Source organism: Heteronotia binoei, chromosome 8 (assembly GCF_032191835.1).
Source record: "Heteronotia binoei isolate CCM8104 ecotype False Entrance Well chromosome 8, APGP_CSIRO_Hbin_v1, whole genome shotgun sequence".
Lineage (NCBI taxonomy): Eukaryota > Metazoa > Chordata > Lepidosauria > Squamata > Gekkonidae > Heteronotia > Heteronotia binoei.
Window position 1 is genome coordinate 96,517,377 of NC_083230.1, and position 13,813 is coordinate 96,531,189.

Below are 13,813 nucleotides of genomic sequence, written 5' to 3' on the forward strand. Positions count from 1 at the left end.
ACGCCCGTCTGCCCCGGCCTGCGCGGAACCAAGGCGAGGCGGCTCAGTGTTTCCACTGGAGAGCGGCGTAGAAGAGCGCCGAGCCAGGAAGCGGCGTTTTTTAGTGGTCGGCAGTGGAGAAAGAAGGCGAATCGTTCGCTCGAAAGAAATCTCCCTTCCCGACCTGCTTCATCAGCCTCGCAGCAAAGGGGCAGCGCTGAAAGACGCCGGGCGCTTGCCCGAAAGGAAGGGTGCGGCAAGGAGGAAGAAGAAGAGGCCTGGCCGAGGACGCCCCGTGCCGGAGAAAGAGAGTAGAAGAGTAGGCAGGTCGCCCGCCTTGATTCTGTAAAGAGTGCTGCAGTATTCATCAGTCTGTTTCATTTTAGGTACATATTTATAATAACTGTGGAGCTATATGCACAGTGTAGATGCACGCTTCCCCTTCCCTGCCCTCCAATAGCGATAGCCCTTGTGAGGGATGTTAGCCTGAGTGACTGGGTCAAGTGTTCTTCAGTAGCAGCTTGGGAGAACGGGAGCTTTCTCCTGTGTTAGGGTTATTACCACTCTGGCGTTGAAAATCCATCGAGATTTGGCGCCTGGGAAGGGTGGAATTAAGGGAGGGGAGAGAGCATGATAAGAATATATTGCCATTAAGATGGCTCTCTGAAGCTGCCATGTTCTCCAAGGGAACTGAGCTCTCTAGTCTGGAGAGCAGTTCTAATTTCAGGAGAGCTCCAGGCTCCATCTGGGTTGTCTACCTGAAGGCTGACAACGCCACCTGTGACTTAATTCCTAGTGTCACACTAGTTATATAGTGTATACCTAGTATGGCGTACAGTGAGCAGAACTCTCAAAGGAGAGAGGCAGTGGCTCACTGGTAGGTCCCATGTTCAGTTGCTGGTATTTCCAATTAAAAAGGATCAAGCAGAAGGTGATGTGAAAAATCGAAGACCCCGGGGAGCCCCTGCCACTCAGAGCAAGCAAGACTGATCTTGATAGCCCAGTGATCTGACTCTTAGGGTAAGACGTGCATTGGTTTTAGAAAGACTAGCCTAATAGTGTAACTCAGTAGAAGGCAGTAGAATTGGAGCTGCTTGCCAGACTATAGAGATCACTTCACCTGGAGAACCTGGCAGCTTCAGAGAGCTGTCTTAATGGCAGCGTATTCCCACTGAGTTCTCTCTTCAAGAGCTAGTTCAGGGCTGGCTCACCCACTAGGCAAACTAGGCAGTTACCTAGGGCGCCAGGAGGTGGGGGGCACCGAATTGGGCTCCCCCCTCCATGGCAAACGCCTAGTTTGCCTGCCTGCCTCCCTCCTCGCCACTCCCTCCCCCCTCACCGCCCCTTCCCTCCCCAGCTCTGCAAGCCAGCACCACGGCGGCTGCTCCTTACTGGCTTCAATGTGGTTGGCGCAGCTTATCCTTTGAAGAGCCCATGAAAGGAGACTACGCTCCCCCTCACTGACCTAGACATGCAACACAATGAGGTGGTAGACCAGGTTGTCCCTTTTTCAAGGACATTGGTCTGCATAGACAGTTTCGTGTCTTGAAAAATAGCACAGAATGGTTCTAGCCCAGCTCTCAGTCTGCTATGCTAACTTTCTCTTTGCAAAGGAGTCTTTGATGTTGGGGAGCATTGAGAGATGGCATATCTTGGCCTGTGGTCTAAAGTTACTTAGCTCATGATACCACCTTGCTGCTGTTTATCTAGAGGAAGCCTAAGCTGTGTAATAAATTTTGTAAATAAATAAAATATAGCCAGGCAACAAGAGGTTAGACTACCCATGCAGCAGAGTGAGGTGGTTGAATGGGCTGTAGCACTTTGTGGGATGAGCATTTTTGACAGCACCCTTGCTTTATAAGGCTCTCAGTGGGAAGAAAAGTAGAACAAAGGGGGAAAGGCTGAACTAGTCTGAAGTGATGCAGTCTATTTATTTCATTTATATCTGGCCAGTGGGGGGGGGGGGGCAGGGCAAATAAGTTGACATTGTTCTCTCCATTTTATTCCTGCAACAACCCTATGAGATTGGCCAGACCAAGAGTGTATGTGACTAGTCCAAGGTCACCCAGCAAGATTCCATGGCAGTGTGGGGTTCAAACTTGGTGATCTCAGATCCTAGTGCAGATACTTTCAAGTAGCAATGTTGGTGTGCAGCAGAAAGGCAAGATTCCAGGTCAGTAGCGCCTTAAAGACTAGATCTCCAGGGTATAAGCTTCTGAGAATCAAAGTTCCCTATATCAGCCTAGCCCAAGAGTCCCAGACCTTTTTCAGCCCATGGGCACCTTTGAATTCTGGGTGGGTGCAGCTGTAAAATGGTTGCCACAAAAGGCAGAGCCAACTACAAAATAGTTGCTCCAGCTTACCTTCAGTCACACAGTGTGGATCCTTGTGCTGTGATGGTAGCTGTTTCTCTAGCAGTGTGTTTTTAAAAATCTGCATAGTCAGTCATATCTCCAAAGGCCAGTCAGAAGTCCTGCTAGTCAAAGCCACCTGGCTTTGCTGACGTTCTAAAAACACTTGGTGAGCATCACAAAAGGTGTTGGTGGGTGCTGTAGTGCCCATGGGCACCATATTGGGGACTCCAAGCCAAGCTGATACCCTGGTTGGGTATTAGGTAGGCTGAGGAAGGAATGTTTGACTCTTGAAACCTTATACCATGAAAATCTTGTTGGTCTTTAAGGTGCTACTGGACTTGAATTTGGATTCTAGTGCGACATTCTAACCAGTACACAATACTGGCTCTCTGCCATCTTATTCTGCAAAGGCAGGATAGTTACCGTCAATGGTGGAAGCTTAATTTAAATGCAATGCTGGTGAGTTACACATTCTGGTTGTTCGACCTAGACAGCTGCTTTGCATGGGTTTAAACAAGACACCCCTGCAGAGTTGCATAAGGAACTTATTGAAATGTGATATTGGAAAAATAAAAGTATTTACCCATGGAGTCTTGTACTGCACAGCATCCTCTTTAAACTGGGCTGCTGCCAATATAGAGTAGCTTTTTGAAAAGGAGCAACTGAAAGGCAGATCATGAGCAGGAAGGCAGGAAGGGTTGCAGCAATGCTTAGTTCTCATGGCCTTTCTTACATGCCCAGGAAAATGTTGTTTGCCACTTTGGGGCCAGGCAGCAATTTTTCTCCAGGCCAGTTTTGCCAGGGATCCTGGAGGGTTCTGGGTTTTTTTGGGGGGCAGCTTCTGGGCATGGAGCAGGTGTCACTGGGGGGAGGTATTTGTGAATTGTGCAGGGGGTTAGACTAGATGAACATGGAGTTCCCTTCCACCTCTGTGATTTAAGATTAACTAATGTTTAACTGTTTCTGCAACTGTATTAATCTTATTATTTGTAGTTTGTCAAACGGATGATCTAGAGTGCCATTTCTTTGCATCGGAATCCTTGTAAGGTGTGCTGTGGAGTAAAACAAAACATGGCCAAGGTGATCAAAATGTTTCAAACCCTTAGAAGTCATTGGAAGAAGACTACCGTTGGGATCGGCCTGCTTACCTGGGGAGGAAACTGGCTTTATGGAAAGCACTGGTAATTATTGTTCAGTCTTTAACTTACTTCTTAATGCTGCTTTCACAACCAAAGTCATAAACAGCACACCCTCACCCCCAAAAAGGAGAGCCTAAAAGTTGCTACAAACGTTATCATGTAACTTAAAAGCAACTGCCAGAAATTTCACCACACACAAAGTAGATTATCTCTGAGTAATATGATGCAGCTTTTTGCTTTCAAATTTAAAATGGCTAGTCTTAAAACCCCCTGACCTCGATGGCCAGGCTAGCCTGATCCTGTAAGCTCTCAGAAACTGAATGGCCCTATTCAGTGGTTGGATGGGGAGACCACCAAGGCGATCCAGAGCTGCTACACAGAGGCAGGTAATGGCAAAACACCTACCAAGTGACTAAATCCACTGAGACTTGATGGCACTTTTTATACGCACGCGCAGTCACACCCCTTTCATGCTGTACTATTTTGTGATAACTGTTGCCTAATTTGGTTTTGTAATTAGCTTGAGTGATGACTGAAGGATTCCCCCAAATGTTAATGCTTTAAGAATACTTGACCATTATTGGACAGTATTCAGCCAGTGAATTGACTGAATTTTTTGTGACTAGTGAAATGAAATGGACTTGAAGTCCCCCCCCCCAATTTCTTTATAGACATAATTTAATCCCCCCCCCGAAGATGATATATTTTTAAATTACAATGAGGTCTAAAATCAGATTGCTGGTTGCGCTATGTGAGAACAGGGAATAGAGTTAAAATGTGAGAATGGAAGAACGAGGAATGGAGTTAAAAGGGTATGGGTGGTTTGGGGGCAAAAAAAGCACTGCAGTGACTTCATTTTACAATAGAAGGATGTGGAATTTACCCAGCTGGCCCAGGTATCAAGCTGCTGCACCTTCAGGAGTTCACATCTCCATTTTATTCTTCCTACCTCCCAACTAGAATTCGTTTTTGTGCTCACTAACAGCTTGGGAGTTAGCAGTATTCTTGTATGGTAGCCTGCAACCCAGACCCTCTACTTTGGTCTCTTCAGAAACTTCTTTCCAAATTAAGGGTCACCCTCCTAAACCAAACCATCATGGGCATAGGAGGAAAACCATTGGCGTCTTGTTTTTTAAGAGTTATTCATAACCAGGTAGGCAACTCTCTACCTTCTCCTTGCATCTTGGTAAGTATGGGCCAAGTTAGGTTTTTGCATGTGGCTTCAGAGACCAATTGCATAACACTAAGTTCAGAAAAAGAAGGGGAAAAACTTGTATTAGCAGTCATTGGTTACCAAAAATAAAAGGCATGAGATTAAGCAACAAAGATATGACATCACCATAGTTTCACACAGGGCTTTTTTGTAGAAAAAGCCTAGCAGGAATTCATTTGGATGTATTGCTGCCAATTTTTTGTTACAATTTTTTTGCTCTCGTTGGTTGAAATAAATATTCTACTAATCATACATTGCTCTAGGCTCTTATTCTGGCTTTCCTATATGTATACATAGAAAAAGAGGAGAGTTTAATTGGTTCCTTTTTCCATTATGTCCAGTCCTTCCAGGATCTAGAGAGAAGACTTGAGAAAGCCAATCTTTGGCTGTCTGTGTTCTGTTTTCACAATTTCTCTTCTCCCTGTGGACCTCTGTGTTTTTTTTCCAATTAGCTGGCTCAACCCAGTGTGTAGTTGCACTGCCCTAACTTTGGCTTTAACTTCACTAGATTTGGCAGGCTGGGAATAGATTTGATTTGTGTTGTTATCCCCCAGAAGATAATTTGGGTAGCCTAGCTTGATTTTATGGAATGTGATGATAAATAAAACAGTGAAAAAACACTCTTGAAAATCCTAGATAACGAGGAGCAAAAGGCTCTGCTTTTAAAATTTGGGAGTGTTGGTAAATATGTTCTTTCTTGAAAGCACGCTGTGGAAATTAAAGGAGCTTTCCTAAGCAGGTCTACTCAGAAGTAAGTCCCACACTGTTCAGTGGTGAGCTTAGATTGGAGTAACTCTGCATAGGGTTGTATTGTAAGATTGCTTCATTCTCCAGAACGTAATCTGAACCTGCTTCTGACAGAATGAAAGATATTTCCATTTTTGTGCCTGGTCAATCTTTTGAGCTCACTCTGCATTATTAGCAACCCCCCTTTTGATTTCTTTCACATTATCTCACTGGGTGCTCCAGGATGTGGGGCGTTCAGATGTTTAGATAAAGACACATGGAATGCTGAGCATGGTAAGGATGAATAAAGAACCATACCATTAGGTGATCCCTACATTCGTGAGTGGTGAAGAAACAAACCAAGGGTCAGAGCTGTAGAGGACACTCCCCCACTGAGTGACCTTGTCTCACTGTCCTATGGCTCCTCTCACATGCACCCTAGCTAGCAGGTTTTCCCAAAAGAACTGTAGCACTTTAGGAGCTCACCACGCAACCCACCTGAAGATCCTCACCTGTGTGTTAAAGACAACTGTGCTAAAGCAGAACTTCTAGCATGCGATACTTCTGTTTCTTTACAGGTCATTTAAAATCGAAGGTACACTTCTCTCTTGCACCCCAAGAAGGTGGGAGGGAGGCTCACACACTCAGAGCAGCAACCCTTACAGAGATAATCTAGCAGAAGAAAAGAGCAAGAGTCCAGTAGCACATTAAAGGCTAGCAAAATTTTGTGGTAGGGTATGAGCTTTCATGAGTCACCACTCACTTGTTCAGAGATTCAGACTTCCAAGTACAGATCTATCTCTGCCTCATGTGTGGCTGATCCGTACCTGGTCCAGGGATAGAACAGAATCACAAGCTGTCATAGAATGCTGATAGGCTACAGATGTGTTCAGAGCCCCTTAGGAGTCCTCAATTAATTTTTGTATTAGTGTGCCACCATGCATAGTTTGGCAGTGACTGGTTTAGGGCATCTGTTCTGATGCTTTTCCAATCGTGCGCTGATATAGACAGCAGTTCGTTAAATGATAACTTAAGAGGTGGTAGGTAGTCCCCAAGAGCATCAGAAATGGAATGCACATAGCTTGTACGTTTTCTTGCTTTGGAACGGAATAAAAAAATGATAAACACTGGAACATCTGAAGAAGAAAATGGTGATGTTCCCAAAGCTAGGCGTTATGATAAATAAGCTTTGGGTTGGATCCAGCCGGCTTTTTCACTACTTGGCCAGTTCCCTTCCTTATTAAAGCCCATGTTCCACGTGGCTTTTTTCTGTGTGGATCCCGTGATCCCAAACACGGCCTTATGAGTGGCCAAAGGGAATCCCCCTTCGTTCTCTTATCCCCAGTGAAGAAACTGATTGGATCCAACTCATTGTACTTGCTGAGAATTGCTGAGATGCTACAATAAAATCATAGCTGAAAAGGCTAGTTGCCCCAGTGAAATTTCTAGGTGACCCGGCACTTGGGATTTATTGGGCTCTGGGATTTGTTGGGCCCTGTTTCTCCCCTCTCCTCCTCATCTGCAGTGAAAAAGCTGGGCAAGTTTATCAGCTTCCAGCTGGCACCCCTTTTGAAATACGGTTGACACAGTTTTCAGGCTCACCCCATTCTGTATGTAGCATGGGGGAAATAACACTTTACTGTTTATTTCTCCAGTTCTAGTGGTGGAATCATTTGCAGTGTCATTTTAAAACAGTGTTCAAAACTTGACTGCACAGATGCTCAAAATAAGTTTGAAGGAGCATAAAATTCTACTTTTGCCTGCATTTGGAGGGTGTAGTGAAGTAGGACACCTATTGCCACAAGATCACTGCTACCAGTCTAAGACAACAGAGGCAAAGCTTGAAAAAAAAAACCCCAAGCAATCTGGTTTGGAAAAAAGGTCTTTTTCTCTCTCCCGCCCCCAGATTCACTTCCCAGGGCCCTGTGAGCCTTCCTGCATGTTTATGGAAAGTAGTTTTCCTTAGCTTTCTTTAGGCTTTGATCATTAGGCCCAGATAACCAATTGGGGTGGGGGAATAGTGAATGCTAATAGGCAATTGACTGCTGGCTAGGGAGTGAATCTGCACCTTTTTTTGTGGGGAGGGGAGTAGGTTTATTAGGAGCATATAATGTTTAGGTTTCTGAGTGTTGATGTTGCTTTCAGATTAGCATCGCTTACCTTCAGGCATATGTCTGAACTCCTGCAAGTCCTCCTAAACCTGTGTGTTTGTAAATGAAAGTATTTCATAGTGCCAGAGGTCTCCTGTTCCCTATTTTTTCCCAAAACAGACTAAACTATATAAATAGATAAAGAGGATTTGTGAGACCTCAAAGGCAAACGTTTGTTTTGCTGTCAGATGCATAAAATATGGCTTCAGTTTATTCTATTCTGTTCATCCACTTTTATCCCATCATGCTTCTGAGGAGATCAGAGATCTCAAACATATGTGATTCTTTCTATACTTTCTCCTCTCTGTAACCCTGAGAGGAAGGTGCAGATAAAAGAAAGTTACCCACTACCAGGGGTTGTTTTGTAGAAAAATAGGTGATGGAGCTCATTATCATATCCCAACCCAATGCAAGAAAGGAGATCCCTGGGCGAGCGAGGTCTGCTTGGGTTGGCTAGAAATCAAGCCAGCTCAAGCAGGCCCCGCTCGCTTGGGGCTCTCCTGGGCCACCTCCCCCCCCCCCCGTCAAAAGGCCAGCAAGCCACCCACCACCCAAAATCACATAAGTGGAGAAGGGGTGGAGTGGGCTTCTCCAGGGGTTAATGAGGGCTGCTGGGGGTGTGGCAAAGCTCCTGGTGGTTGGCTGGCTGCCCACTCTCTTAATCCAGGGATTGTTATGCAGCTGCACCTACTATTCAGTGGACAAGGTAGGTGGGGAGGAAGAGGGGGAGCCCTCAGAAAGGTTCAGGAGCTGTGCTTCTGTGAGCTCCTGCTGAATCTGAGGCCTGCCCACTGCTATGGTTGCCAACCTTCAGCTGGTAGCTGGAGATCTCCCAGTATTCCAAGTGATCTTCAGACAACAGAGATCAATTTGCCTGGAAAAAATGGTCACTTTGGAAGGTGGACTCTGGCATTATACCCCACTAAAGTCCCTTCCCTCAGCCCCCCTCCCAAAGTCTCTGGCTATTTCTCAGCCTGGAGCTGGCAGCCCTAATGACCCAATGTGCTTAGTGATGCAGTGGGTGTTTGAATCTCAGTCTCCTTGGTCCTTGCTGTCAGTCTATATTATGTAGGCTCTGTGCATGTGCACACATAGGCATAAAGGAAAAAAACGTAAAATGTCATCGGCTTTTCTTCCTTTTGTTTGTTGTTCTTTGTTCTATATATGGGTGTGTAACTGTCTGACACATTTCATGCTATTAATGAAGCAGATTCTAGTTCACAAATGCTGAAGCCACACCAAACATATTAGTATTTAAGGTGCCTCAAGATTTCTTCCTGTGTTCGCTGCAATATGACTAAAACAACTACCCCACTGGAATATCTTGGTACATAAAGGTTTGCCCTGCTCCTTCTAGCCATTTGGGGACAGAAAGCTTTTGAATCAATAGCAATAAGAATGCTCTTCTTTTCCTAATGACCTGCCCACCTGTGCTGCCAGCTTGCCTTTCCTTCTATAAAACTGAAGGCCATGATGGCAGATACTGCATTTAGAGAGCAGATGCTCGGTTTATAACAGATTTAGATCCTGTTCATCTTACTCAGGGACCGACTGGAATTTTGTGTTGGAATTGGCAGCCATGTGCTCTGCAGAAAAATACAGCTGAACAAATCTGCCAAAGCAACCTGGGATATTACTTACAAGAACGTTGCAGAGAATATTTACCTTTCTGATCTATGTTGCTGGCAAGCTTTCTTGAGAAGCTGAATTAGTTCAGTATTGATTCTGATTCAGTTACCTAAGTAAGTGAGGTATGATCTTGGTATTTCCCCCCCCTCCCTTGCTTTTCTGGCTTGCTAAGACAGGTCCAGTTGCTTGGAAAGTTATTGTTAAATTGGATAGCAACAAAGCAGCATTTAATTAACCAGAAATTGTTGAGCTTTAAATTACTTTTTGCTAGAAGGCAGAACGGGTTGCAAGCCATGAACAGAAGCGGCAGGTAAAATGACTTCATACTTTTCCTCTAAGTATTGCCACAGTGATAATAAAGGCCCATTGGCTTTTTCAGGCAACAATCACTTAGTGGACAGATATATAACTTGCCCTATCTCCTGCTATTTATTGGCAGCTTGTTGTATTGAGTCTTTGCTCTTATTGTGTAATAGTAAACTAGAGGAAAATGGCACATGATATGAAGGGCTGTCCTACAGCAAAGTTAAGTGAGAGCATTTAGGAAGTTGTTTGGACATATGGACATATGAAGCTGCCTTCTACTGAATCAGATCCTTGGTCCATCAAAGTCAGTACTGTCTACTCAGATTGGCAGCGACTCTCCAGGGTCTCAAGCTGAGGTTTTTCACACCTATTTGCCTGGACCCTTTTCTTTTTTTTTTGGAGATGCCAGGGATTGAACCTGGGACCTTCTGCTTACCAAGCAGATACTCTACCACGGAGCCACTGTCCCTCCCCAAACTACTAGATATGAACATATGAAGCTGCCTTCTACTGAATCAGACCCTTGGTCCATCAAAGTCAGTATTGTCTACTCAGACTGGCAGCAGCTCTCCAGGGTCTCAAGCTGAGGTTTTTCACGCCTATTTGCCTGGATCCTTTTTAGTTGGAGATGTCGGGGATTGAACCTGGGACCTTCTGCTTACCAAGCAGATGCTCTATCATTGAGCCACCATCCCTCCCCATAAGATATGAAGCTGCCTTATACTGAATCAGACCCTTGGTCCATCAAAGACAGTATTGTCTTCTCAGACTAGCAGCGGCTCTCCAGGGTCTCAAGCTGAGAATTTTCACGCCTACTTGCCTGGACCCTTTTTGGAGATGGCAGGGATTGAACCTGGGACCTTCTGCTTACCAAGTAGATGCTCTACCACTGAGCCACCGTCCCTCCCCTTTTTCTGGGTTCTCAGATGCTCAGGGCCGAACTACATGTGTGACAGTGTCTGTGGGTCCCACTCATGGGTGGCAAGGCCATTTTAAAGCACTTTAAAAATGCTCTGAAGGCCCTGGAGAGCCAGTTTGGTGTAGTGGTTAAGTGTGCGGACTCTTATCTGGGAGAACCGGGTTTGATTCCCCACTCTTCCACATACACCTGCTGGAATGGCCTTGGGTCAGCCATAGCTCTTGTAGGAGTTGTCCTTGAAAGGGCAGCTGCTGGGAGAGCCCTCTCCAGCCCCACCCACCTCACAGGGTGTCTGTTGTGGGGGAGGAAGGTAAAGGAGATTGTGAGCCGCTCTGAGACTCTTCGGAGTGGAGGGCGGGATATAAATCCAATATCTTCTTCAGTCCTGTGGGGTGTGGGCAGCTGTTTCAGCAGTTGAAAATATGCAGGATGGGGAGAGAGCTTTAACCTGCCATGCTGTGGGCCCAATCAAGATGAGGCCTTTGCAACATTTTTAAGTTGTTTTAAATCGATGGTGGCATTCAGAGGTCTGACCTGTGGATAACATCACATTTGGTTTGACCCTTAGTGACAAGGCAGTGGTGGTTGAAAGTGTCATCAAGTCACCGCCAACTGAAGGGAACCCCATGGGGTTTCAAGGCAAGAGACATTCAGAGGTGGTTTGCCACTGCCTGCCTCTGCATAGCAACCCTGGACTTCCTTGGTGTTCTCCCATCCGAATACTAACCAGGACCAGCCCTGCTAAGTTCCTGAGATCTAGTGAGCCTAGGCTATCCGAGTCAGGGTGACAGGTCAATGGGGAGCCCCATTCATAAGAACAAAGGCCTGGATTGGATATTTTCCCAGAAGTTGTCACATGGTAGGCAAAATTCACATCGCCCCATAACATGTAGTATGTATGGTTCTCCTGCGTGGATAAAGATGGAGCAGGGGTGTCCAATCCATTTCAGACCTAGAGTTGGTTTTTAACTAGTATTTAATAAAATTACTGCAATTAATCAGTGGTCTGCCATTCGTTTTACAAAAAAAAATGTTCCTCTTTCTTAGCACAGAAGATTTATTCCTTTGAATTTGAAGAGCAAACATTATGTTAAGGGGAGCACTAATGCCTCCAAGGAAAACTTTGATAAATATTCCAATTAGGCACAAATCGGAGTAATACATTATTTATACGTTCTCTCACATTAGAAGGCTTGTTTCTGTTTGCCCCATTATTTTCACTAAAGGTTTTCCTATTGACTGAGTTTCTCTTGTTGCTTAGCTTGAATTTCTCCCAATTGATTCTTCATCTGAAATCAATAGCTTTATAACACGAGGAAAAGCTACTTTGAGAATAATATTAGTAAGATAGGACAAGTTATGCAGCTCCAATGGATAGGGGTGAGTAGAAAACAGGAAAGAGTCTTAGTTGTTCTGTAATAAACCAGATAATTTGCTGCATATTAGCAGAAAGCTTTTCAAGTTGAATTGAAAGGATGATTCTGTGGCCTTTATGCACAGAGTTCAGGTGAGTTCAGCACTTTTCTAAGCAGAGCTAACCTCCACTTGCCCCTCCCCCCCCCCCCCCCCCAATCAGAACTCTGATCCCAGCTACCTCGAGGCATCAGGAAGTACCTCTGAGATTTCTGCCACCGTGCCCTTTTATTTTATTTATTTATAATTTAGCTTTATGGATCGCCCAATTCTTGAGTGTTCAGAGCCCTGAGTGATGTTCGTTGTTGTTGTTCAGTCGCACAGTCGAGTCCGACTCTTTGTGACCCCATGGACCAAGTCACGCCAGGCCCTCCTGTCTTCCGCCATCCTCCGAAGTCTGCTCAAATTCATGTTAGTTACATCAGTAACGCTGTCCAGCCATCTCATCTTTTGCCATCCCCTTCTTTTGCCTTCTGACTTTCCCAGCATCAGGGTCTTCTCCAGTGAGAATTTGGTAGCCAAAGTATTTGAGCTTCAGCATCTGACCTTCCAGGGAACAGTCAGAGTTGATTTCCATTAGAACTGACTGACTGACCTGAGTGAATAACGACAATAGAAGTACATATCATAATAAAATATGTTAAAAACAATTCTCAAATGGGGCTAATGCATCAGATTTCAGACTGTGTCATCATCATTCAGGAGAGGTGGGAGGAAGCCAAGGGAGAAGGCGAGTGAAGATGGTGCCCATCACTGACCTCAACCAAAAGCCTGGCGAAACATCTCTGCCAAATAGGCCTTCCAGAACTGCATCAGGCACCACAGGGCACAAATGTCATTTGGCAGAGAGTTCTACTATGTGGGACCCCTGGTTTTGATCAAGGACAGCTGGGTGCCTTTTGGGCCAGAGATCACCAATAAGTTGTTCTCGGCTTGATCGACAAACTCTGTGCCTGAGTCAAATCTAGAGCATTTCAGGTAGATCGAGGAGAGTGAGAACAGATTGCCCAGACTGCTACAGTACTTTGGTTCTTCACCCTCTTAACTGCACAGCACTTCAAGACAAAATGTTAATGAATCCACGGGGTATTGATTGGAAACGGACATTCTCATGGAATAATGACAAGTATGAAGAAAACCAAGTCAAAAATATAACAACTAGATTTGGTGGTACATGAACTTCCACTACTGGAGAAATTGGTTGTCTCCTTGGTATGGCCACTGCTGTATCTGTTGCTTTCAGAGCAAAAGGTCCAAAAGACAAGGACCCGGTCTCAAAAATTTAGCTTTAATCCAGCTCAAATCTTTTGGGTTTTTCCTTCCACATGCTGCAGCAACTTGTCTGTAGGTCAGTCTCTCTCTCTCTCTTTTGCTGTCCTAGACAAATTCTACAGCCCAGGTGGGTTGCATCAGTGTAAGTTTTAAGGCACTGTCTCTCCTAGTATGAACCTGTGTGATTATTGCTGTTATTGTATCAGCTCCTGCTTACTCTACCAACCTCCCCATTCCCCAGGAACGTTTGCTTATCCTTGGGCTGGGTGTGAACTCTCTCGAGTAGTGCCAGACTTGGGGAACAGCCTGCCCAAGAAGGTCAGGAGACTACCAGCTCTACAGCATTTTAGAAAGAGACATGAGATATCCAGAGTCTTTCAATAATCATTTAGGACAAATGTTTGTTAAAAGGTCTGTGTTGGCCTTTGTGGCATGGGCTGATGGTGGAATGGTTCAGCAGTTGTTCTCAGAATTGTTAACTGAAGCCATTATTTTTGCAAACTGCTTCGGGGGCCCTCTGGAGCAGGTACTTAAATGTATAAAATGTAAGCCAGTCTCTGCTTTGCCTTTGCTACAGTTTGCCTCCCTAGCATTGTGAGTTCAGGTAGGTCATTAGGACATGCAAGCCTTCAGTGGCATTCTCAGCCAGAAGAGGTTCTGTGATGTGGTAGGAGCTATATTAGCTTAGCTCCTGGGAGCTGGGATTGCTTCCT

The 13,813-nt window shown here is 45.1% G+C and overlaps 1 protein-coding gene across 1 annotated transcript in view; it reads left to right on the forward strand.

Moving 5' to 3' along the window:
- Positions 1-3,312: 3,312 nt before the first annotated feature.
- Positions 3,313-13,813, forward strand: part of AGK (acylglycerol kinase) — a 52,209-nt gene continuing 41,708 nt past the window's right edge. Inside the window, exon 1 of the mRNA XM_060245681.1 lies at positions 3,313-3,514. Coding sequence (XP_060101664.1) covers positions 3,405-3,514 — 110 coding nt within the window. The 5' untranslated portion in view covers positions 3,313-3,404. The remainder of the gene's footprint in view (positions 3,515-13,813) is intronic.